Genomic DNA, 24,750 nt, shown 5'->3' on the forward strand with positions numbered 1-24,750 from the left:
GTTACCTCTGAGCCAATCTCATAATTAACCACTTCTGGAGCAGGGAGGGCCTCCTCCTTCTATCAGTGTGGCCAGCTCTTATCTGACAGGGAGTTGCCCCCTTTTAATCCCAACTCCTTAGCGTTCTCTGTGTTCAGCAAAGTGACTTGTATTACAAGAGTGCACCACCTCAGTGATAGGATGCTTGGCCCAGAGTAAGAATTTTGTGTGAGACAAGACCCTGCTGCCTTTCAGCAACAGGGGGCAAATCTTCTGAAGTGGTGATGTGTGAGTTGCTAAGCTGGAAAGTCAGGTAATAAGGCAGGGAGTGTGATGGTTTTACCACATTCCCTTTCCTTACTGTGTGCTGAGATGCTGGAGTCTTTTCAGAAAAATTTTTTTTTTTCTTTTTTTTTTTTTTTTTACAGTAAAGTAGAAATTGGCATTAAATTGTGTAATATTTTGGCAGCAATATTTCTTAGTCAGTTGCATTCACATAAAAGCACTCTTAACCTTAAAATGTTGTGTTTTGGATGTTTTAATCTAATGGTTCCTAAGCTTCTATTTGAAGCTACAGGAGGATATTATTTCTGACCTGTGCAAGTGGGAGAAGTAAGTGTTGTGGTGGCACAATAAGTTCTCAGTTCTTTGGGGCACAAGAAGACTGGACACTACGTGCCTTACGCTGCTGCAGGGATCCTGTAATTCTCTGGTTTTAGTCATGGGTGATCAGCTGTGTTACTTGCAAAGCCTGGGAAGACCCAGAAATTGCTAAGTCAGTTCTCCCCTCCCCAGATGTGTGCTAAGGGAGAAAGAGATTAGGTGCTGTGTTTATATTCAGGCCCTGCAAGGTAGGTCCAGCTGTGGATCAGAATCTTAGAGAGGAAAACTTCATGATTTCTGTCAGCTCTTGAGAAGGTGGCTCTCTGAGTAACTTCCCAGCTCCACTCTTGAAACAAGGTGCTGCCTCTCTCAAATGTGAAATTGATTTAGAAATGGTAAGAAAATGTGTTCTTATTCCTTGTGAAGAGGTAAAAGGATCTTCCACTTGTTATGTCTTTTTGTAACTAGTGAGCATGTTGATTTAACTGGATGGATTACTGAAGATTTTGTGTCCTCCCTTCAGAAATGAATCTCTAATTAAGACCAGCTGGTTTACCAAATGGCAGATTTCTTTGTAGATCTGTCATATTGAATAATTTTCCATTGTTTCAGTCTGCTTTAGCTCATCTATGCTATGTTAAATATATAAAACATATTTGAAATTACTCATTTTTAGTAAAATGTGGCATTATCATGCTTAAAATGAAAGGTCCAATTGACATTGGTCCAATATTATCTCCCATTTTAGTCTACTCAGAATTCATATTTTATGTACTGTCAGAATTTTAAAATTGTTCTCTCTATGAGATACAGTATATTAAAATAGAAACAACTTTCTGAAATTGTGGATATGGTGCTGGGTTTTATTTTGATGGTCCTTGACCACATTTTGCGGGGGAGTGAGGGGAAATGGTTTAAGGAGATTTTCTTTCGTCCTTTTTGTTTATTAAATTTGCAATTTACAAAGTATTCTTTTAACTTGATACACTGATACAATGATACAGTGAGTGTGCATGTGATGCATGCTGCTGCTTCAGTGCAGTTGAAATTGGCAGGTCTGTTTCAATGTTCATTTCCTGGCTTTGGGCAGTGTTGCAGTAAACATTTATTGTTAAAAAATGGAGGTTAACAGATGGATTTTAGTGCAGTCTTTCTCATGAGTGGTTAGTTTCAAGATGGCATCACATTTATTTAGTATTTATTATATCTTCATTCTTGTGGTCCATGCACATATAAAATTGATCTAAGAGAACATCTAATGCTGTCAGCATCAGATAAATTTTTCTTAATTAGTATGAGCTAACTCTTTACAATCTAAGCAACTGCAAAAAGCAGTTCACAGGCACAGTAACAAAAGTAACAAATGCAGATGTATTTGATTTCCTTTAGAACACTGTAACAGAACTTGTGCAAATAGAAGAATAGACTTGGAGGCAATAAATCTTTTGACATTTTATGTGAATGTTCTCAAAAGCAACTAGAGAAAACTTATTTAATGTACATCAGTTTATGAGCTGTACTTAATTACTAATGAGGTGTGAAGAGCTTCCCTTCTCAGGAGTTTCTCTACTGTGATGGTTCAGTGTCAAACTGGTGTTGTTAAATGGGATTCTGCAAGGCTTCATTCTGTATCTCATGTTCAGTTTTCTATTAGTAATTCCAATGAAGGATTAAAATATACAGTGTTAAAATTTGCAGACAGTGCTAAACTGGCAGGAGAGTGGAGCACAGAACACAGTCTCAACAAATGGAAGAAACAGCCTGCATTTGGGTGTGATTCAAGGTCAAATATAATAAAACAGCATCTATGTAGGAAAAACCTGTAGTGATATGTGACTGATTAAGGTGCAATTTTATAGACCTGTCAGCTTAATGGATGAGAAGGTATCAATTAGTGATGCCATTACACTGAAGAACTAGTTCTATTTTTGCAAGACTGGGACTAGCTGGGGGAAAGTTCAGAGGAAGGGAATGAAGAAAGATACAAAGAAGATATGACCAAAGAGGAAAGTCTGAAGAACCTGGTTCTTTCTCTTCTTATTTTATTTATATATTTATTTTAATTTTTTTTTTTTTTTTAATCTGGCAAAGAAGACAGTTTGGACAGGCCTGGTTAGCAATGTTCCATAAAATAGAAAGGTTGCTGCAAAGAGATCCATTTTAGGCAGGACAAGAAGAAAAACATTATTAAGAAGGAAGAGGTTTAATTGGGGCCTTGAGAATAAAACTTGTGACTGAATGATTAGACAGCTTGTGTAATGCATTGTGTAGGAAGTACATGGAAATCAGGACAGAAAAATATGTATGATGAAGGTTACTGAGCCTACTCAGTTGAGCTGCTGTGTAACCACTTGTCACAGCCCTATTTATTTTTCTTTTATTTTTTCAAGGCTGTCTGTGCAATGGAAAAACATAAATGCCTTTTATACAACCAAAGTTAATTTATTCTTTTTTGGTTTCTAGACAATAGCAGAACCTATTTTTCACAGTTCTGGGAACTCCAGAGTTTCATAATAGTCCCTAATTGTTCAGTGTGGAATGGTTTAGTGATATTTATTGTTATTCCTGCGGCATATTTTACCAACTTTCCTGCTGGTATAACTTGAGAGATTTGTATTGAAAGCATCCCATTACACAGGTGAACATCATTGCTGCATAGCAACTTCATGTCTGTTTTTCTGTAACTTCCTTGGAAAGAGCTCGAGGGTTTTTTATATTTTACCTGGCTGTGCATTTCTCTCCTCACCTGCTTAAATGCTTTTGTTCCTGTAATTTCCTCTCAAGTGTCTGGGGTAGTAATTTGGTAGCTTTTTGGTAAGAGGTTGTTCCAAATATTTTCGAGCTTAAAGAAATAACTTTACTGGCTCTATATGTGGCTAATTGTGTGAAACACAGCTTTCAATCATAATCTTATTTAGATTTAATTATCCAAAAAAGTGTGTGGATTTTATTCAGAGGAAATATAAAATGGTAATAATTTGAATATTGGAGAAGAACTTCCCTTCATGTTTAACTGAAGATTTCAGAATTTGGGGAAGAAGTACACAGTTAAGAGTGCATGCATCCATGCATGCATCCGTCCGGGGCGATGAACCAATGCTGTAAGGGACCAGTAGGTGGTGCAGGCGGCCCGGCCCTTGGCGAGCTGGGCCGGAGCTACATGGTGAGGAGTAAGGATGTGTGCACATCATGGGGTGGGAATGTTCTTCTCATCTCAGGGTGATGTTTTCTGAACATGCAGCGCAACGTTTGAAAGTCACAAACACATGTGAGTTATTAGAACTTGCCCCTGGTTCTTCAAAACGCAGCTCTGAAGAAAATTTATTTGTAGGGAGGGTACACTTTGTAATGCTGAGCTAAAAATCTTGTGCTACTGGGATGAGTGTTTGGTCCCAGAGAGCGCAATACAACAGTTTGTTTGGGTACATCAAGTGAGGGGCAGTAAGTATTTCTGCTGAAAAATCAATAAATTTGTAGAAGTGATGAATTTGTTTAAAAAATTATGCCATGCTGTTTTCCTCACAAAAGTAACTGGGTAGTTTCAGGAGCCCTGTTATGAGTTTCCAGCCGGTCTAATAGTGCTGCACAGTCTTTTGTAGCTGTCAGAAGGTTTCACTGTATTTTTAAAAAGCAAACAAATGCTGATGATTGATTCAGTGGTGATTTAGAGGCTTATAAAAAATACAGAAGAATATTTCTTACAGGTTTTCACAATATTAGGATTTCAAGCCTGTGTGACTCAGTGTTCTAGGGTAAGGCATAGAGGGGGGTCCATTTATTTCCCACTGTTCTTTTTCATGTATGCAATTCCTCTGTATTATGTGTGTGTAGGGGGTCTAGGGAGGAGGGTTGGGTTTTTCTGTTTGTTTATTTGATTTATTTTTGTAAATAAGACTTTAACTCTTCTGCAGGTAGACACTGTAATACACTGCTGTAAAACCATAAATGTGCTGGAGTGTGTAAGAACCTCGCCTTAAGGTCATGTTTCTATTCCTGTTTCTCTTTTCCCAGAGGATAATTCTACATGAGGCTGTGCAGTCTCTCTCCTTAACCCTGAAATATCCAGGGTCTTTGTCCTGTAGGAACAGAGTGATGATGCTCGGCTACAGTTCTTCCTAGGCTCTTTCACTGACATGTTGTGAGGCCTTGAGTTTTTTCTGATTGCCTGAAATACTATGGGGTTTTGGTGGCTTGGTTGTTTGGTTTGTTTTTGTTTTTGGGGTTTTTTTTGGTTTGGTTGTTAATTTTTCTTTCTACTTTGTTTTTTTCAGTGTCCTATATTAGACTGCGTTATTCACATTATGCTGCTTTGCTGACTTCACTGGTGTATTATGTTCCTGTTAATTTGTAACAGCAGGTGGCATGCCCATGGAAGCAACAGAAGTGCAAATGGTCCCATCCTCTGTGTTTCTTTTTCTTCCACTTCACCTAAATTGTTGGCAAGGATGTTAAAGGATTATTGTCTCAGAGTAAAATGTTTTTTGTAGAGACAAAATTTAAAAAAATAACTGTACTAATGAGAAAAAGTAGTTTCTTCAGTGTTTTTGGTGTGGCTTTTAGTTTGAATTACTGTCAAGGATGGGGTTTTGATGCAAATTTGCCTTGTGGGTTACACTTGGGTTTAATATTAGTGGACTCACTGTGGTTTCGCTCCTGATGGAGTCACAGTTGAAGCCGTCCATCCGTTGTCCAGACAGCTGAGCACTGTCTGTAGCTCACCATGGCAAGCTGGATACGAAGTTCTCCTGTGGTTACTGTTCTGTGTATGCCTAAGTTGGCTCACCTGTGCAAACTGTAGCATGTAAGTATATGATGGGCACATAAAATTATGGGATTGTAGTGCGTCCCAGCAGGTGCAGCCCAGTCCTCCTGTACCTTTTTGGTAATTTGGATGTGTTTGCACTCTCAGAGAGTTCTAAACGACTTTTAAAGCTTCTTCACAGCAATGTTAACTTCAGGGTCAGAGCCTTTTTGTGTGGTAACTCTTATTTTTCAGAATTATACTCCAGACCAATGGCAAAATAAAATTAGATTTTAACATCTTGGGGTTTTAAGTGTGGTATTGCGGTGTTGAGGACCTTGGACAATGATTCTTCACTACTTTACCTCAAGCTGCATGTTGGATTTAGGGAAGCACATTCTTTAAGGCTATTTAGAAAAATATCTTTCTCCTTCCACCCTCTTCCTAAAAAAGGTAGGAGGTGAATGAGGAAGGGTTGTCTGAGGTTTGAGTGGTGGTTTCTAAAATGTCTGCAGTAAGTTGCATTCAAATTTGATATAAAAGTAACAAAGGGTGGTTTTTTTGAGTGAAGTTAAAGACAGAGATTTAAAGACATCCATGGTATTATACCACTCTGATATAGTGAAAAAGTTTCATAATGTTGGTTCAAATATGAAACAACATTGCAACACTGAGCCTCTCAAGAGGCTTATAGTGACAGAATAGACATGGAGATGCAATACACAGAAGTGGAGTTTTCCATGAGCACTTGATAAGTTTTTTTCTGTTTGCGTAGAATTGTTTGAGCCTTGTTTAATGTTAGGCTTTTTACAGATGTTACGTCTAGATATGAGTCATGTTCTTTTCTTCAGCTGTAAATAGGTTTGAACGCAAGAAATTTTCAGGATTTAGACTTTTTTTCTTATGGTATTTCATATTGGTATTCTGCAACTGCAGTGATGCTTTTCAGAGAGGACTCTTTGGTTATACTCTTTATCTACACGTTACATATTGTAGAGGGTGATAGTTCATAGCAGGTCACAGTCACATGACTAATCTGTCTGAATTACCCATAACATTTTAAAAATCAAGGAGAGAGAAATTTTTTTTGCTATTGAAGTTACTAAGACAGCTTCTAGAACCATACTTTGTGACTGTTGAAGCAGTAACAATTTTATGTAGAGACTTCAAGAACAAGTCTCTTTCTTGTGTACTTGATGAGATGTTTTTTTCCTTTAACTGGAACATCATTCCTCTTAGGCAAAACATTGGTTTCAGAATAGGATGTCTCTCTCGGCTAATTCTTGTCTCTCTCAGCTAATTCTATCTTTAGCTAACTCAGAGTGCTGAGTTCCAGTATCCAACATTTATGAACCAGTCTTAGTATTTCATCCCTCTTTCAAAAATTCTCATCCCGTACGATAAAGACTAGAAGCTTTTTTTTTCATGCTACCTGTTCTCTCAGCTGCCCTTTCTGCTAATTAAGCTTCTCTTCAGCTTTGGTAGATCTCTCTAAAGGTCACCAATAGAGCAAACTAGTGAAGAGGATTATGCTTTGTAGGGATATTTTTTTTTCTTTTCATGAAAGAACCTTTGAGTCAAGGCTCTTCCTTCCTTAGTCTAAAGGGGAAAAAAAAACCAACAAAACTTTAACTTTTTCCTTTTTCCCTCAAGTTGAAGAAACAGTTTATAATAGAAACTTGAACCTGTACTGGAAGAGCTCTGATACCTAGGTGAGCAATAGGGAAGTAAATTGTTTCTGTTTCTGAGGCAACTCTGAAAAATCATTGAAGGCTCACTACAAATTCATCAATAGGTCACTATGCCAATATGAAGACTGTGAACATACAATCATCTCCATTAATATTTTTGTAGAAATAATTTTTAGCTTACTCTGATGTGTGTCACTGTAATGAGGGAATAAATTGAATGTTTAACAATACGAATTGATCTTATTAATACTGTTGACAAATCAGAAAGTGCAATACACAAAATATTAAATGTCAAGACTTTTGTTTTGTCTTTTCTCTTTAGGTGTAGTCTGGAAAACATAGAGCATGAAAACAAAAGGATTTGCAAATATCTATACTGACTTGTTTAAGCTGGCTGCCAAGAATTGCAATTAAGTGACTTTAACAAATGCTTGTTTTCTGTTGAATAATTGAAAGGGGAAAAAATCTTATTTAAATTATATGAAACCCTGAAGGAGGAAGTATAATGAAAAGTGGTTTAATTATTTTCAGTGAGACAGCAAAACAGACTGATGACCTTATCAGTATTTGTTTATTTTCTTGCCTTATTGTATTCTTTGTTAGCCCCAGAAAATACTGGTTATGATGCAGAAAAAAAACTCTCTTAATAAGGTAATGTATTATTTTCAGCTCTCTCGAAATATATAGCAAAATCGTCCTTATGTCTGCCAGTTTACATTAGAAACAGCTTGTGGGTAATGTTACAGAGCCATTATCACTGATGCTCTGTGGTAAAATGGCAGGCAGGAGATACAGAGACTGTGTTGGATACAGAGAGTACACAATGAAAAAGTTTCAGTCTGCAATGACTACTGAGGCGAAAGATTTGGGAATGTGGAAAAAAGTTCAAGCTGTGATCTGTTTTCTTCCCAGTTTCAGATACAAAGTGCAATGAAGCTTTTTTTCACTTCTTAGATAAGTGACCTTCCAATGAACTTGAAATAATTTTTTATCTGAATTTCCCTCAATTCCGTTTTTTCAGTCCCTTTGTACTTTATGTAAAAACATGATATTGTCATGAAGAGAGTAGGAATGGAAGAAAGACTGACATTAAGTGTTACATTCTTGTTGTTTTTTTATCTGTGTGTGTGGTGATTGTGCATCTGCAGGGCACATAGACCAGCAGCTTCTTGAGTTCTCCTATCGGGAGTGTCCAGGTGCTGTACAAAGTAGAATAGGTCCAGCTGAGAAAAGAGGCTAGATCTCCCACTCCAGTGTGTAAAGCCATGGTATTCTCACGGGAAGAGAGAGATGCAGCTCGGAATGCATTTGTGCAGAAACGGAAATTGAATTTATTTCCACTTTCTGGATAAAATGCTGTAGTTCTTCAATAGCTGAAGAAACACGGATTGTATTTATTTACACATCTCTTTGAGGTGTTTTGTTTTGGCACTCTCCTCTCTTTTGCTGCAGTCCCCATCTATTCTCAATTCATTTTATGACAAGCAGAACTATTTTTGCTGGAGAAAATTTTGTTTCTGTCCAAAATGTACTGCTATCACCAATGTGTGGCCAAGTGCATGCCACACACTGGTGACAGAAAATTCTTCTTCTGACTTACCTGAGTCAAGACAGTGTGATCTCTACACCTTTTATCTGTGTTATATTGATATTGTGATATATAGACAGAGTCCCCAAACACATTCATCATTAATTCTCAGACTGTAGTATAGGAGTTGGAGAACATGCTCTGGGATACTATTGCCTTTACCATCCTTGAGCAATAACTACTGAAAGAGCTTGAAAATAGTGTGGTGTGTGGCTGCCTTTTGTTTTGGGGGAGAATCATAATGACACATTGTGCATAATACAGCTGTATTTTAAATTACAGTGCATGTGGATTCAACACAAGTCTATCACTTTCAAAGGCGACCCCCCCACAAATCAGACATTTGGCTGCAATTCGCTGCATTACGGGACAACGCCTTGCACAGTGCCTGAGAAAACTCCAGATGATTAATTATTTTTCAGCTGTGTTTGTTGTAGGAACAGGACTACTGACTTGTGCAAGTTGATAGTGGAGGGTGTAAGTAGCTGCTTTTTTTTTCACCACTTGGGTATTCTGTCAGGGAGATCCTGCCTTGACTGTGAGGCAGGGATTGCAATCTCTTAAATTCGTATCTTTGAATTACTGTTTCACTCATTTGCCCTTTCCTTGCATCACTGTGTTGGCTGGTTTGCAGATACCTAAGAAAATGGATCAGCCTATACATTTCTCATGTAATTTAAAAGACAAGGAAGAAGAAAGGTTTTATTGTCTCTCAGGTGGGGAGTTGGTACTCTGCATCTTTTCTGGTTTTCCATTATATAAAGAAATAAATTCAATGTAGTATTGGTCTCAGAAATGCTGTTTAAAGCCCTGTGAGTCAAGCATAGCATCTTTTTGAAGTAGCATTGCTGTAACACATGAGTATTTTGTTTAGCATGACTAGATTTTTTTTATAATCAATGTAATTCAATATATCTATATCCTGCTTGGTTTTTTTCTTGATATGGGATTTTGCATTGTGTTGTAGTTATGTGTTTTGATTGCACATCAGACGAACTGCTTTTTATCCTTAGTGTCTTTTTAATAACTTACTGGTCATTGATTTACTATGTGACTGTCCGTGGGTCCTAAAAAGTACCCCTTTTTTACTCCCCTTGTCAAATTAGGCTATTTGTAACTCAGGTTTTAGTGCTTCAACATGTCCTGCTATAAATGTAATAATGCAATTCAATTTAAAAAACGCATAATGTCTGCACCTCCTAGTTTGTTGATAGAGGGGTAATAGAGATGTGAGGTTTTTTGGTAGCATGTGAAATTATATTTATGAAATGGCAATATATTAGTATTGAAAGATGAAAAATGTAGCAGCTATGCTACTGACAATGTTGTGGCTAGAGTGAAAGGGGTGAGGAAAACAAAATGCTGTAGGCTGGAATTTCTTATACAGGACCTTTATAGGGTTTCACATTGGTAGAGTGTCTCCTTTTGCAGCTTTTATTTTCATTATGTGAATATTTGAATGTTTATAATATGCTATTATTTTGTGGTGGTTGATCTGAAAAAGTGGCAGATGTTGGTGGTTTTAATTTAAATTCAAGATAGAATTTCCCACCGTGAACCAAACACCAGTACTTGTATATAGAACCTCTAAAATGATGTCTTACACATCTGAATGGCTACTTTAAAACCTTAACTGAAAAAGGGATCTAAAAGCAGTCACAAAAGGCAAATGTTCTGACGTTTATGTTAAAAATTTTATCAATCAACATAAATATTTGTAGCAAAGGGTTTTTTTAAAACTGTATGATTTTGACAGATGTCACCTCTGTGTCCACATGTATTATGTGAAAAGGAATAGTAATGGAGTGTCTCTAAGTCTTTAATGGAAAGAGAGAACAGAACTTACTTTAGAAAAATGAGTTTAACATTGCAGGAAATCAAACCAAGGATATGGCTTATGAGTACACTTAGCCAATCTAGCAGATAATTGCTGCCAGATATAAAGGAAGGACCTGCTTGCCAGTCCCCATGTTTCATGGCATGCTTCCAGCCTATCTAACCGTTACTTGTGCTCGTCTGATTCTGCTGTGAGCTGACAAAGGAACTGAAGCTGGCAGAAGGTTAACAGTAGAAAAGAAAAGAAAACTACTGATTAAGTTTCTCTTAGTTTAGGGATACAGTTTCAAACAATCCTGTTCTGTTTATTGTCTTTGAGATTTTTTCTTCTTTAATGCTGTGACAGTTGAAAATAGAACAGTGTGGGTGAATATCACTGAGCTATTTCCATGTTTTGAAATCCATAGAAGAATGTTGTGCTCCTATGTGCTTTCTTTTTTACAAAATAGATGCATTTTTAAAAGCCCTAAACTTTTAACTTGTTACTATTTTCAAATATTTTTTAATTTAAAGTTAGGGGATAGTTTTGTTGTTATTAAAATGTAAACTTTGGAGGTTTCCTTTCATGTGTAATATAGCATAGCAGAAATCTTTTGAGAGGTTGTTTTGGGAGGTTTGTTTGTTTATTTTTTTCTATTTTCATTGTGACAAAAAATGGATCTGTTGAAAAACTTCATCACATACTTCTCCTTGCATGGGAAACCCTGAAGCTTCTTCAACGTGTTGTTTTTGATCTTGGTACAGTTGCTGGATTTTTGTTGACTTTGTTCTAAAGTTGTGTGCATGCAGGGGTTGTTAAATAAACATTAGACTTGTCAATATAACTGATGTCTTCTCTAAACCTTGTTCTTTTGAGCAGACTTCATTCCAAGTTTATGAAATAACCTCTGTGAGTTAGGATCAAATTTTTCTCTTTTCTGCAGATGGATGCTTTTACTGAGCTTTTTACATAATTAGTCACGCTTTTACTTCATCATTGATACGGTTGCAGAAGTACAAAGCTTCTCAATATGTATAAGTTTATAACAGATATGTTTATTGAGAGAGGCAGTCTTATCCAGTGACTTATGAAGACTAGTAAAATAGCAGTATCTTTTAAAACATCTCTTATTTTGCTGTTGAGGTGAATGTTTCCCCTCAATAAATTTGGTCTTCTTGATGTTACAGAACTCTTCATGTGTGTTCTTTACAAGTTATTGTTAAAGCTGTTAATACAACTACTTTTGCAATTTTAGAAGTGCTAGAATAAAACAGCAAAATTAAATACTAAGGATTAAATAGACTATTGGAGTTTTTCAAGCCCTGAGTGAACAAAGCCCCAAGCTATCTAATTTCAGTTATGACCTTCTTTTGAGGAGGCAGTCGGACAAGATGACCTCTTGCACTCCCTTTCAGTTTGTATTACTCTGTAATACTGGTGCATTAACACATAAGAATTGAACCAGTTTCAGAATATAGTCGAGTCTCTAATGCATCTTAGGAAACTTCTTTTTAGGAACAGCAGATTTGGTAAAAACAATACTCTTTCTCCAGAAGATTTCCTTAACTGATCCAGAATACTAAATGTAACTTGCTTTTAGAATAAGACATGCAACATTCGCATATGTGGATCCATATGTATGCAATATATAAACCTTCTGGTTTTTGCCAAGTACAGCCTATACATAGGAACAATCAGTAATCTTACTGAAAATGCTATAACCTTTATGGCAATATACTTACTTTGAAGGTTTTCATGAAACCTGTTATTTCTGTCAAGACAGAGGCTCCTATTTTATGTTTGCACTTATATTTTTGACTGATGTTTTTAAGACAAAAAATCAGCTTTTCATAGTTACAGACAATTTGAAGGTAGAAGAGCTGCCAGGTTTTGTGCAAGTCCATGTAACAATTTTGTATAAATTGCTTGATGAGTTTATGTAGTTGCCAGTAACTTTCATGAAATCATTTCCACTGAATTAAAGAAAAAATTTCAGTGGATTTTCTGTTGGTGGAAATGTATTAGCTTGGCAAGTTTAGAAAATCAAAAGTCTCGTTATCTATAGACAGCAGCTGGAAAAACTTCTTACAGACTCTTTGTTCGCAGCATGGGACAGCCATGGGGAAGGGAGGCAAAGGGCTACTTCTGCAGTTAATGCAACTTGTTGATACTCTACCAAATTTTCCAATTACTGCAGAATGAGTGCTGAATTTTTAATTATACTGTTCTCACAACATACCCCATCAAGTAAGTATCCTTCAGTTTGGAGTTTTCATCTAAATCAGTAGAGTGAAATTTTAGCTAGTGGCTTTGTAGTTTGTAAAATCCTGTATCTAATGAGCAGCACCCTGAAATACGCAATTTCTGAAGTAAATAATTGCTTGGCAGGCTTCACCAAGAACAAAGTCTTGGTAACCTACAGTGCATGGTTATTAAGTTTAATTTATCTACAAGTCAACAGTTTTCAAACTGAGTCTCTGAAAGCCACGGTACAAAACTTGAGCAGTGTGTATTACATTGGTTCATTTTGCCCCTGTAAGGCTCTCATTTGAAGGACCGTGCAGCTCATAATGTACTAGCAGGTCACAGAGGTATTTCTGAGAAGGCAGTGAAGAGTGAGCATCAGGATTTATGGATTCTTTTCTAGGTCTGTGAAAGAGAAGGTGGTCTGCCATTTAAGTCAGTAGTTGCAAACAATATAACCAAGCTGTTTGCCTGTGGGGCTTTTTTTTCCCCCCCTCTCTCAGCAAATCTAAGGAAGAGATTTAGCTCCTAATAGAAATTTTCATTCCAATTCAGTGAGGTATACAATTCGTACAGAACATGGCTACAGCCATGTTAATAATGATTTGTGAGAAAGATGAAGTACACCTTGTAGCACTGGTGCTTGATCATGTTAAAACTTTAAAGAGTGCAAAGAATATTTTAGGAGGTGGTGTTTTGGTCCAGTTGCACAGTAATGAAACAACAGCCTTTTTCATTTGAAGTTTTACTCAGTTCTAGTAAGCAAGAACTTTGAAGCAAAATAATTGGTGGACAAGATTATTATATTTACTTTTTCGTCATCATTATGGTTAGACTCATGAATATGGTGTCTCTTGAAAACAATTCACTACAGACTAGCTAACAGCTCAGGTTTTGGCAGGTGATTCTGAGTGTTATTACAAAATATTCCTTCCTGTCTCTAAAAGAAGTGAAGCAGTATCTTATGGTATCACTGCTTTGGGAAAATCTTGTTTTTCAGGGAAATTTTGAAATTTTATCTTTCATTGATTTTTCAAAAATCTAGATTAAGAGAACTAAATAAGAATAATTTGAGAGATTCTATTCTGGTCTTACTTCATACTCTCCCTTTTATATTGTTCTAATTTGCTAATTTTTCTCAGTACAGAAATTTATAATTGATATTCCTAGGTAGACAGAACAATGTGTTGGCATGCTTTGTGGGATTTTACCAGATAGAGGAGTTGTATACAGTATACTGCCAGATACGTTTAACTTGTTAATTTACTATTAGTATTTTTAAATTATTTTTGTTTTTAAACCTGAATTCCTGTTTGTTGCTATTGTGAGTTGCATTTCAAAATCTTTCATTGAATTTCATGTTTCTCTAGGTAGCACCATGAAGATAGTGTTCTATATTGTTTCTTGTGAGTAAGGACATCTTGATTCTAAACATCTACAAACTTGCATCAATATTGATAAAATTGCACTAGTATTTTGTCTTTTGTAAAAGAATAACATTAATCTATGAAATCCATTTAAAAATGCAATTCTGCTTCCATTTGCCATAGTTCTGAATATAGTCTGGTTTTTTTTAATAATACAGTTCATTATTTATAGAGTCCATTAAATTTCCACCACAATAAACCAGATGATGTATTCCTTTGTTGAGTAATTACTTACAAGAAGAGGGACATATATATCAGGGTTGTAATTAGTTAAATGTGTAAACTAAGAAAACTTTTGGAGATTTTCATACTATTAACTATCATGACGTATTAGCCTATCAATCATAGTAATGCATTAAGCTGTCAGGGGATTCTCCTGTACCTTTTTGGATTTAAATGTAAATAAATTTAATGAGCATTTAATGAGCACTGTTGCTAAAAAAGGAAATCTTTTCGAGATTGTGTTGTATCTGTAATGTGCTAAGATAATTCCTGGTGTAATCCTATTGCTCCTGTTTGGTTACACCACCAATAACTTGAACCATTAAATTAAAAGCAAGTGTGTCTTTCCAAGAGAAATTTAAGTCATTAAAGAGTGTCTCTAACATTAAAGAGTAACAGTCTTTAACATTTCCACTTTGTCTGCCCAGAGGAACCACTAAGAAGTCAATACCAGCCAAGCTGCCATACTAATTTACATGCATACAAGCCTCCATATACAGACTTCTATTCTGTGAAACAATTTCAAGTGTAGAGGTCGTGAACAGCCTTGTTGCTTAATTATGTACATTTTTTGGACCCTTTGACTTAGAAGTTCCATCTGTGAAAATTTGACCTTAACAGATGCTGCCAAAGTTAGGATGAAGAACAAAAGATAAATAAGTCTCTGCACATACACCTTAGTATTTTAAATATGAATGAGAAAAAAGATATGTGCTCATTCATGATGCAGCTGATAGTCCGGATCAGATTCAACCCAGAGAATGTTTTCATTTTGTCTTGCTAGCCTTTTTGCCTGATGAGAAGAGAAAATGGTATTGAGACATCTAGGTAAGCTTGAATGTCCTTGCACTTGACCACAGCTGTACAGCAGTTTCCAGGATGGGAAGAGGGAATCAAGACAGAAGTTTATTCAAGGAATTGGTGTATGCTGTTGTTTGTTGTGAGAGCAGCAAATGTAGGGAGCAGACAGTGGTTATGACTGTCCATGAACATGTAGGTGTCCCCATATGGCAGTGACTAACTGTTAATTGTGACTCTGAGTGGATATATATGATGTCTGGGGTATTGTAGGTGAGTGTCCCTAATAAAGAATGGAAAAGATTGAGGAAATGTGAATACATTGTAGATGTAACATTCAAAGCAGTAATACAGAGATTAAGTAACAAAGGGGAAAAGTAGCACTCGATCAATATAACTTTGAAGAGTTTCTAAAAATAATTTGGGGCAGAAATGAAGAAGACAAATAGCTATGCTCTTTCTAAGAGATTAACAGAAAAGCTCAAATTATGTTTACATGCATACTGTAAAGTGACATTCTTGGGAAGAGAAACAAAATAAACAAGAACGGAAATCTAATAATGCATGACACCTACATATTAGGGAACAGCAGCTGGCCTGAAGAAAGGTAAGCTGAACATCTGATGTTTCTGTTACGGTAGGATATTCTAAGTACTGACAAAGATGAAGAGCTTTAAATTTTTCTTACCAGATGTGTTACCAGAATTGAACGGGAAGAAGGCTATAAGCTCTAGCTCCTGTGGCTTCCTAAGGGTAATAAGGACATTTTTAGAAAGTCTTAATGGAAGCTCTGACTTTTAATGCACTTTGAGTTTTGTTAAAGGGCTGTGAGCTCAACAGTTCTTGTTAAGTGCTTGGACACGTGTGCTTAACGTGCTAGGACTGATTGCACTTACAGTGAAGAGTGGTTGAGTAATTGAAGCGGGATGCAAGAGGTCACTGTTGCACTTTCTCCATTGTGTACTTCAGCCTTGGTTTGATCCAAACCACTCTGAGTTCCAGGGAAGTGCAGAAGGATGACCCCAGGGGAAACTACTAGTTCAGAACAATGTTTACTACATTTAAACACCTTCATTCCTGAACCACGTGCATCAACGTGTTCTCATCTGTAAGAAAAGTCAAACAAAAAGCCCATTTTCCCGTATTTTCTCAATACCATACTGTTCCCAACCCTGTATGTAAAATTAGTGTATTAAAGTATTCTTTTGCTCTGTTAGACTGTAAATTGTGGTCATTTGTGCTATGCACTTTGCTTTCCTTTAGAAGAAAAGTGCAGTCACAGGCTCTCATAAAGTATAAAAAGGCATTGCTTGGCAGAAGACCACAAATTGTGCAAGTTCCTCTGCAGGGGAGCTTGGCCCCTGTTGTTTGAGTTCTTTAGTGCTTAGGCAGAATATTGCACAATTTTCTTTTTTTTTTTCTTTTTTTTTTCTTTTAGGCAGAATATTGCACAATTTTTTTTTTTTTCTTTTTCTTTTTTTTTTTTTTTTTTTTTTTGTTCTTCTGATATGAAAAATAGTCTGAAGGTTTCCTGGTTTTGTTCAACTGGGTTTTTGCATACTTTCCCCACTTCGAAAATTTCAGTGAAATGTGCAAATGGTGATGCATTTATTACTATCTGGAACTGAGGCACAGCAGATAGATGCTATACCTCCTGTGGTATCCTGGTGTTTTAGAACACTGAGCAATAATATGTAGATGTAGTTCAATACTATTTAAAGGCCTAAGGTTTTCTACTTATGTGAGTAATACTTTTTTAAAGGTTATGTCTGAGTTGGATTCTAGAATTTGTTTCAGCTTGTATCTTTTGTTATTTGATGATGTGGCAAGAGGGCAGTTTCTTTATTTCATTACACATAGGACAGATGTTTGATTAAGACTCATTTTCAGCACGGTGGGGTGACAATGGTAGTAGCGTATGGTGTAGCTGAATAGTCAGCTAAGAGAAAGGTGGTTAAGGTATATGTTTCTGAGTGTCTGGGTTTGTTACTTGGTAACTGTCTCATGTGAGATGGTAGAAGCAAACTATTTTCAGAAGTTTCACTGATCAGTTTTTTAATGTATTTGAAAATTTTAACACATCTTTAAGTTCATTGAATTTGAATTGATCATTCAATTGTGATTATTTGCAGTTCTATTTTGTAGCTTGGTGGTGCATCACGTAAGATTTTCCATTAAATATTTAGTGGAAATGGAAGCAGGTTTGTATTTGAAGTTTACTTGTTTTAACAGTAAGCCTCAGGACAGTACCTGGGGGACCAGGCTGCACAACTTCTGCTCCTGAGAATTTGTGGTGTGTTTCTTGAAGTTAGCTATTTTACTTCTAAGAAGTGAAATTTCCTTGAGGTGCACTGTATAGCATAGCTAATAACAGAACGTGAAAAAGAATTTAGTCTTGTTTAAGAGAAAACATTTGTATCCATATTAGTTTACTCGAAGCATGTTGAACTAAGAAAGTGCGACTCCTGGGTTTTTATTTTTACTGTTGAAAGGAGTGAATTCTTCAAACAGGTCTATAATAAGTAATTATCTATAATGTCATCGTTTCTTAAGATTATTCTGATCTTTTCTTAAAAATAAAGTACAAAACTGATCTATCTCTGTAGCACTGCTCCTGCTTTGACTTGTGAATTGTTTCAGGTCCAAGTTAATTTGGGCACTGAATTTCACTAGGTTTGCTGGATTATAGCAAATCATTAAATTTTTAGGAGAAGAATAGAGAAGAAATAAGTTTATTTTTATCTTGATAGAAGTGGATTTGGCCTTTGTTGTGTGGAAGCTATAGCTCTGTCTCAGTTTCCAGTAATGTAGTTGTCGCTTCATCCACTTGCTCATATAACCGTTTACCTACAACAACCATTTTAGTTTATTTATCTGATGAATACAAAGAAAAGAGAATTTACCTAAAAAATTGCACAGAACCAGTGAGAATGCACAGAATATTTTCCTTTTTGTCAGCTGTTTGACACGTGGGAGTGCATTTGTGTAATTGTGACAGATTTAATTTCTTGCCTTGAGTCCTCTTTCCTCCAGGAAGCAAGTCTTTTTGTTTGTGTAGCAACAGTCATTCCAGCTAAACCCCAAGCTCTGGGAGAGCTGCATTTGTAGAGAATTCAAGACAGAAGAGTTTTCCACAGCTGTTGAGTACTTGTGGCAGATGCCTATTTTGCTTGTATCTTAAGTTGACTCTGCAATGAATTCTACTTTTGACCCTAGGACTTTTTAAGAGGTTAAAATTAGTAGATCGACTGCTAGCAGTCTATTTAATTTTTTCATGTCTATTTCCATAAAATGGCTTTCATGAAGGAGATTAAATTTGATTAATTATTCCATATTACTTGATTTAAGACTCTATAGTTGCTTATAATAGAAATTCTTACATAAATCACCATTTTCAAAATGTTTTTCTGCAGAATTTATCTTCTCCTGTTCCACTCTACAAATATAGTTTTATTCAGTTATCATATGTATCACTGCAACATTTGGACAGAGATACTTGGTTTCAGTTCTTAGTTCCACTCCGTATCCATTGCTTTCAGTTTTAGGAAGGAAACTATTCATTATAAATTTTCAGAATAGGAGGGAAAGTAGTGGAACTTGTATCAGTGTCAATGCTTGACCCCTTGTAAGAGCTGCAGCTTCCCTCGGTGCATTTTAGTTACACTCTTGATGAATTACATTCAGACACAAAGATAGTACCACCTAAAATGTTGGTGGGGATCCAGATGGATTTGTCTTTCTGTGGGTTTTATGATGGGTTTTATTTCTGTTGTTGGAGTTGTTTGTATGGATGATTGTTTAAATACAGAACAAAATGCTATTAAGTTGCAATGGCTTAGCTGTCCATTTAAATGTCACAGGTAGAGGAGGATGATGATACTGAATCACGACATGAAGAAGAGAAGGAAGAAGTGAAATGCTATTCAAGAAGAAAGGTATTTTCTAACTGGAGCCGCTATGAGGATACAGAAAAAGAGGGACAGAGTGAATGTGGGGAGTCACAGAGAGGAACAGACTTCAGTGTTTTGCTTAGCTCAGCAGGTAAGCATTTTCCAATCTGTAGGGTTTTTTAATTTTGCATTTTGAGACATGACTACTTTTCTGGCTGTTGTCTCTGATGATGAACCGCCACCCTAGAATAGCATTCCTATCTGCTTCAGTTAGTCTGCCATTTATGTATTTAAGAGTGTTGAAACTCTCCACAGCTGCAGCCTCCTAGCATACAGGCTGCACTGAGCTGTGACAGATGGGGAGTATAAGAGAGCTGCTGGCTAGTGCATTTATATCCTTCTTGTGAAAAGAGGGGTCTGAGTATGTGCATCATCCAGTAACATTGAGCTTGTTCTTGCTGATCTTGGTTATTGGGTTGCTTTCCAGGAAACAAAAAAAGGTTGCTGGTATGACTAAACACAGCAAATACTCGGACAGCTGCTTGCTCTTGGTTGTTTCAACAAGTTTGTGATCAGCACTGTAGAGATGTGTGCATGAGTAGCAAGTGTTACGCTCCATGAAAATAACAATCAGTTGTTTTCCTCTGTTTAGAGAAGATGATAAAGGAGGAGGAGGAGGGACAGTCTATATTAGATCCTGGGGTTTTTCAGCCATACATTTATAGTATAGGGTGGTTGCGCTAAAAACAGTTACCTAAAATTATTTTAGAAACTCTTGATGTGCCATTGTGTTGGAATACTATTCAGTAAAAAGCTGTAAATAATGTATTACAGCAGTTTTTTTAGTACCTTGGAAATTCTGCAGTTTCCCAAATCTAAATAATTGGGTTTTTCAGTCACAGCTTGGGGGGGTAAGGTAGAAGTTAGCTACAATAAAGAAATAAAGACCAGAGATTCTTTTCTTGGTCCAAGAACCAATTTCTGAAGTTCTGTTTCACATGAACATTGCAAGTTGGGCCTAAGCTGTCAGGTTTTAATCCCAGGATCGTGAAATGTGTATTGACCTCTCTGAGTGGTGTGTTGCATGGCAAACAATGCTGGAGTCAAGGCACATAGTATGGACCTCAGAACTGTGTATGTAACAGAGTCTGGGGAGCAAAGTAGATATAGTAATTCAAAACTTGAAATCAAGAGACGTGTCCTGAGGTACCATGTTTCCATGGTTCAGCTTTTTAATGACTTCAGTAACTCTGCAATTAGCCTTCAGAATGTCTTTAAAATGTTCTGAAGAATAGTACTGTGGAAATGAGAATATAACAAAATAGTATTTACCTTTGCTAATTTGTATTTTTCATGAGTTATACTTCAACACAGTTATTATCTCCCCATTTATTTTACTCTTTAGATTCTCTTAATGCCTCAAATGATAATATTGGAAGGTAGTATTCATATATTCATACTATTTAATAATTCTAAATCTTTGATTTAGAGAGTGCTTTATTTTAGCATATATTTTGTTACTGTTCTCTACAGTGATATAAATCAATAAGAAACAAAAAGGGAATAAAGTACTTTCTTCTGGAGGAAGAAAAAAGTACCTTCTAAACAATAATGCAGATTTCTTGGAGTCACGTAAAAAAGCAGTATATGTCAGCAGTATTCTTTGTTCTTTAGTTTCTTTGGCTGATGTGTGAAAACTGAGAATACAGTCGTATTTATTTGTAGTGGTCTGAGAAGAAGCTTGCACATCTGCTTTATTTGATAATTGCTGTTGTTAGTATATTGCCGTTTAGCATTCTGAAGTTGCAAAATTAATCCAATTTAATTGCAACAAGGAGTTAGGGAGTACAGGAGAGGGAATGGAGGTAAATCTCCATTTTTCATTAATACAAAAGCTTAAAAAAGTCTTAAAAGTCTTGTAGTTTACTATTAATACACAACTATGCAATTAATACAACCAGTTAAGAATTCTTTGGCAAAAGCTCAGATTAAAAACCTGATCTCCTATGTAATGGTTAGGTTCCCTAATATTGAATGCAGGGTCTTAAAGTGTCATCCTTAAAGAGAAAACTTGGTTTATCCCAGAAAATATGCTGTTAATTGAATGAGATAGCATAGAAAAAATCATTTGGGATAATGTAATAAAGACAGAATTAATACTAGTAGACAAAATTAAATGGAGGAATTCCTGATGTCCAAGGAATTAAAAGTCCTTGGTACTTATTTGTTTAATATCATGTAAACGTGCTTCTATGTGTAATTCTTTACTTAAAATCAACCTAAAATAGCAAAATGAGATATTCTGTGATATGGATGTCATGTTGTTAATTAGGAGGATTAGAGCTTTTAAATGTAATACATAAACATTACTGTTGCTTGAGGTAAGAAAGGAACAAAGTTATGCATTGTTACACTACATTTTTATCATTAGCAGAGGAAGGTGGAAAATGGAAGTCTGAGGAGGAGAAAGGAGTTTGCAGATACTTGAAGAGAATGTGAAAACTTTAGGGTATTTTATTTTACATCTTTCAATAGCTTCTGAAGACAAACACTGGGTTTTTAGGTTTTCACTTACAGTTCCAGCTTTCCCTGCCTTAAGACAATCTCTAATGCAGCACTGATTCTGTCTTTTCAATCAAATAGTTAGGCCTGACTAGTCCCTGACCATCTCTTGACTACATGTTGTTTCTCTGCTGTCAGCCTTTGCCTGCCTACTAATTCTTCTCACTCTTCCTTCCTTCTGTTGTTTCTGATTCTTGTCTGTGTTTCTGAACCCTGTTGGTGGGTCTTTTTTCAGTCTTTTGTTGTGAGCCAACTCCCTTCCACATATATTTATTAAAATCCAACTCTTTCAGATTCTGTCAGAGACAGAATATCTGTCCCTCATTCTTTCCAGTCCTAGTGACCCCCAAGTCTTACTTGTTCTGCTCAGCATTGCTGATTTGGTTTAATTCACTGCCACATCTTCTTATGTTCCTCTTAGTTTCTTTCCTTGTCTAGTCAATCCCAGTTCATTCTTTCAAGCTTCCAGTTCTGGTCTCCATTATAAACTGTTTTTTCCATCTTCTCTCCGCATTCTCTGCCAGTATACCCTAAATCCTACTCAAGTTACCCAACAATATAAAGTGACAGGCCATTGTTTTCAACTGTGTTAGGGATATCTCCATAGGTGACGCTGCAGAAATATGCAAGACGACACTTTGTGTTCAGTGTTTTACCTAACGCTTATTAAATGCAGACTTCTCCTACTGTGGAAAATCTGACTCTTCACTCAAAACAGGAAGTAAGAGGAAGCTTAGTTCAGGTGCCTTGCACATTGGGACGACATGCAGAAGACCACTGAGGACGTAGATGTGATGATTGGTTGTTAAGCTTCAGCAGATCTTGCAAAAATGAGGTACAAACTCTGATTTCTAGAAGCTTGTAGCTTGGCTAAGTCAGGTTAGATTTTTTGCAAAATGAGCAGAGTGTACCTCCTTCATACATAATTGTGCAGTCTGACTTCAAGTTACTGATTCAGGCAGGAAAGTAGTTACAGTTTCTCAAGTGCTTTCACGTAGAAAAATGTTCAAGTCATTCTCTGGGTTCCTTTTCAAGGTGGCGGTAAGAGGAGGATAAGGAAAAGCTACCTAAAGCAGACAACAGCCCTGGAAAATTTCATACTGAATAGTTAGAAAAGCAGCTGAAAATAGTCTTGAGTAAGAACTGCCAGGTGGCTTTGGTAATAGCTGATGTCACTGGCCTGATGGAGCTTCTTTGTTAGGGCTTATTATATTTCTGTGTAAAATAGGTGTCCTTGGTTCAGCTTAAGTTTTTAAGTATGTTTCTTTTTTTTAGCATTTTATAATTTATTTATTTTTAATTGTCTTGAATATAGCAAACTTGCTTTTGTCTAGCTGGTATAAAATACAAGTCCATTGTGAAGCCCTCAGGGAATGTGTCGCGAATCAATTTAGTAAAAATGCTGTTGAAGCATAAAGAGCAAGAGAAGTGGAAGTGATAGGATAGCCTTACTTTGCTAGCAGAATCTTGCCATGTTTGAAGAGCTGCCCTCATTTTTTGACAGATGAGGTTTAAGTGACCTACAGTAGACTTAAGCTGTTCACCAGATTTTTGTCTGTGAATGGATTCTTTATATTTAAAAATATATTTTAAAGATATCGTTATAGAGCTGATCAAAAGGTATCTGGGCACTTGATCACTTTTCTCTAAATGTGGTAGGCATTAGCAGTACAGCAGCCAAAAATTGCCAATATACATGCCTCAATAACAATATGCAGACTGCAAGATATGATTATCAAGATGAAAAAATATCTTTTTGGACATGAATTTTTTCCCATTTGGTTTTTTAGGCCATGGATGAATAATTCTGGTGCCTTAAAGGTTAAGATGGAGAAATGCTGTGCAGTTCAAACAAAACTGGCAGAATGGTTTTGACATTGTAGGAATACACATAATTTCTAATAATAATACGTATAATTCTGTAGGTACCTAGCAGTTGAATACAATAAAAAATGTGGAATAAAACTCAAAAGAACAGTCACTGGAGCATAATAGTAATGAACAACAGATATAAGAATTATGAGGTAACAGTTACATTCCCTTCCCTAAACAGTGTTCTGGTTTTTTAACCTCTTTATTTTGGCTCTCTATTTAATTTTGATGTGTCTATTGCAAGACATTGCTGCATTTTTGTCATTTGCATGATCAATACATGCTTGAGAATTAGAAGTACACAGAAGGCCTTTGACCGTCTTGGAAAACCTGAACAGATAAATTTGTGGAGCAAGGCTTGCATTAGAAATGGGTTTTCCTTCAACTTTTCTATCTTAAGTAGAGACTTTTCCAAGTTTTTTCAAAAAAAAAAAAAAGTTGAAGGAAGAGTAAATCAGTTTTCTGTTTTTAATGATAATTCTGCTCAAGCAAAAAGAATGGTAGTAATAGGGCATGGTTCAAGTGCTGAAAAAGAATCCTTTGAGTTTTAAAATTATAGAGAATAGCTGACAATCAGTTTTCTTTACAGAAATGTCTAACTCATTGGTTATTTGGATTACTGTATATATCAGACCCCCACTTTTCAGTGGTAGTTGCTTGACTACTCATCTACTTATTTGGCCAGAAATTCAACTGATGCAAAACTTCCATGTTCTTGCTGTACCCCAAGTGACATGAGCTCTGTGTAGAACATAGCGTTATTGGTTACTTCTTACCACTATCATCAGCTTTAAGACACAGGTGCCAGGTTGTTGGTCTTGAAAGGTGATTACATTGTTGTACTGAGGATTGGTAACAGGTCACTTAAATATTGCTAGTTTATGTGCTCCTGAGATAAATAGGTATGGGCATGTGCTTTACTTGCATCTTCATGTTCTCTGTTTTTCAGTACCTCATTCCCTAAACATTCTCTGAGTTTCCATGACATGCTTTCCTATCCTGCTTCCCCTTTTAGCCCCATTTCAGCACATCAGAACTTTCATTTCCTTTTTGATGGTCCTCTGGTGGATAACATTTCCCATCTGTGTAGTCTTTGTATCCAAGTGGTCTCGTTTCCACTTGCACATGTTTTATTTGCAGCAGGGCATTCTGCAACTTTGGACTTGTTAACAGGCCTAAGAGATACTTCTGGCTTATGTACCTGTAGGTATCTGAAATCAACAAAAATGTAGTCTCTCCCATACTCTTTTTCTTCTCCCAAACAAACAGAAAAAAAACCTTCCACAATAAAGATTTGCATTGAAATCACAGGACTTG

At 36.3% G+C, this 24,750-nt stretch overlaps 1 protein-coding gene across 1 annotated transcript in view; it reads left to right on the top strand.

The window, feature by feature from the left end:
• Positions 1-24,750, top strand: part of AVEN (apoptosis and caspase activation inhibitor) — a gene marked incomplete at its 5' end in the record, with an annotated part of 90,358 nt that overhangs the window by 1,943 nt on the left and 63,665 nt on the right. The window contains one exon of the mRNA XM_082283495.1: positions 18,970-19,150. Within this exon, the coding sequence (XP_082139621.1) occupies positions 18,970-19,150 (181 nt within the window). The remainder of the gene's footprint in view (positions 1-18,969; positions 19,151-24,750) is intronic.

This window comes from Coloeus monedula (assembly GCF_965178545.1).
Source record: "Coloeus monedula genome assembly, chromosome: 6".
Lineage (NCBI taxonomy): Eukaryota > Metazoa > Chordata > Aves > Passeriformes > Corvidae > Coloeus > Coloeus monedula.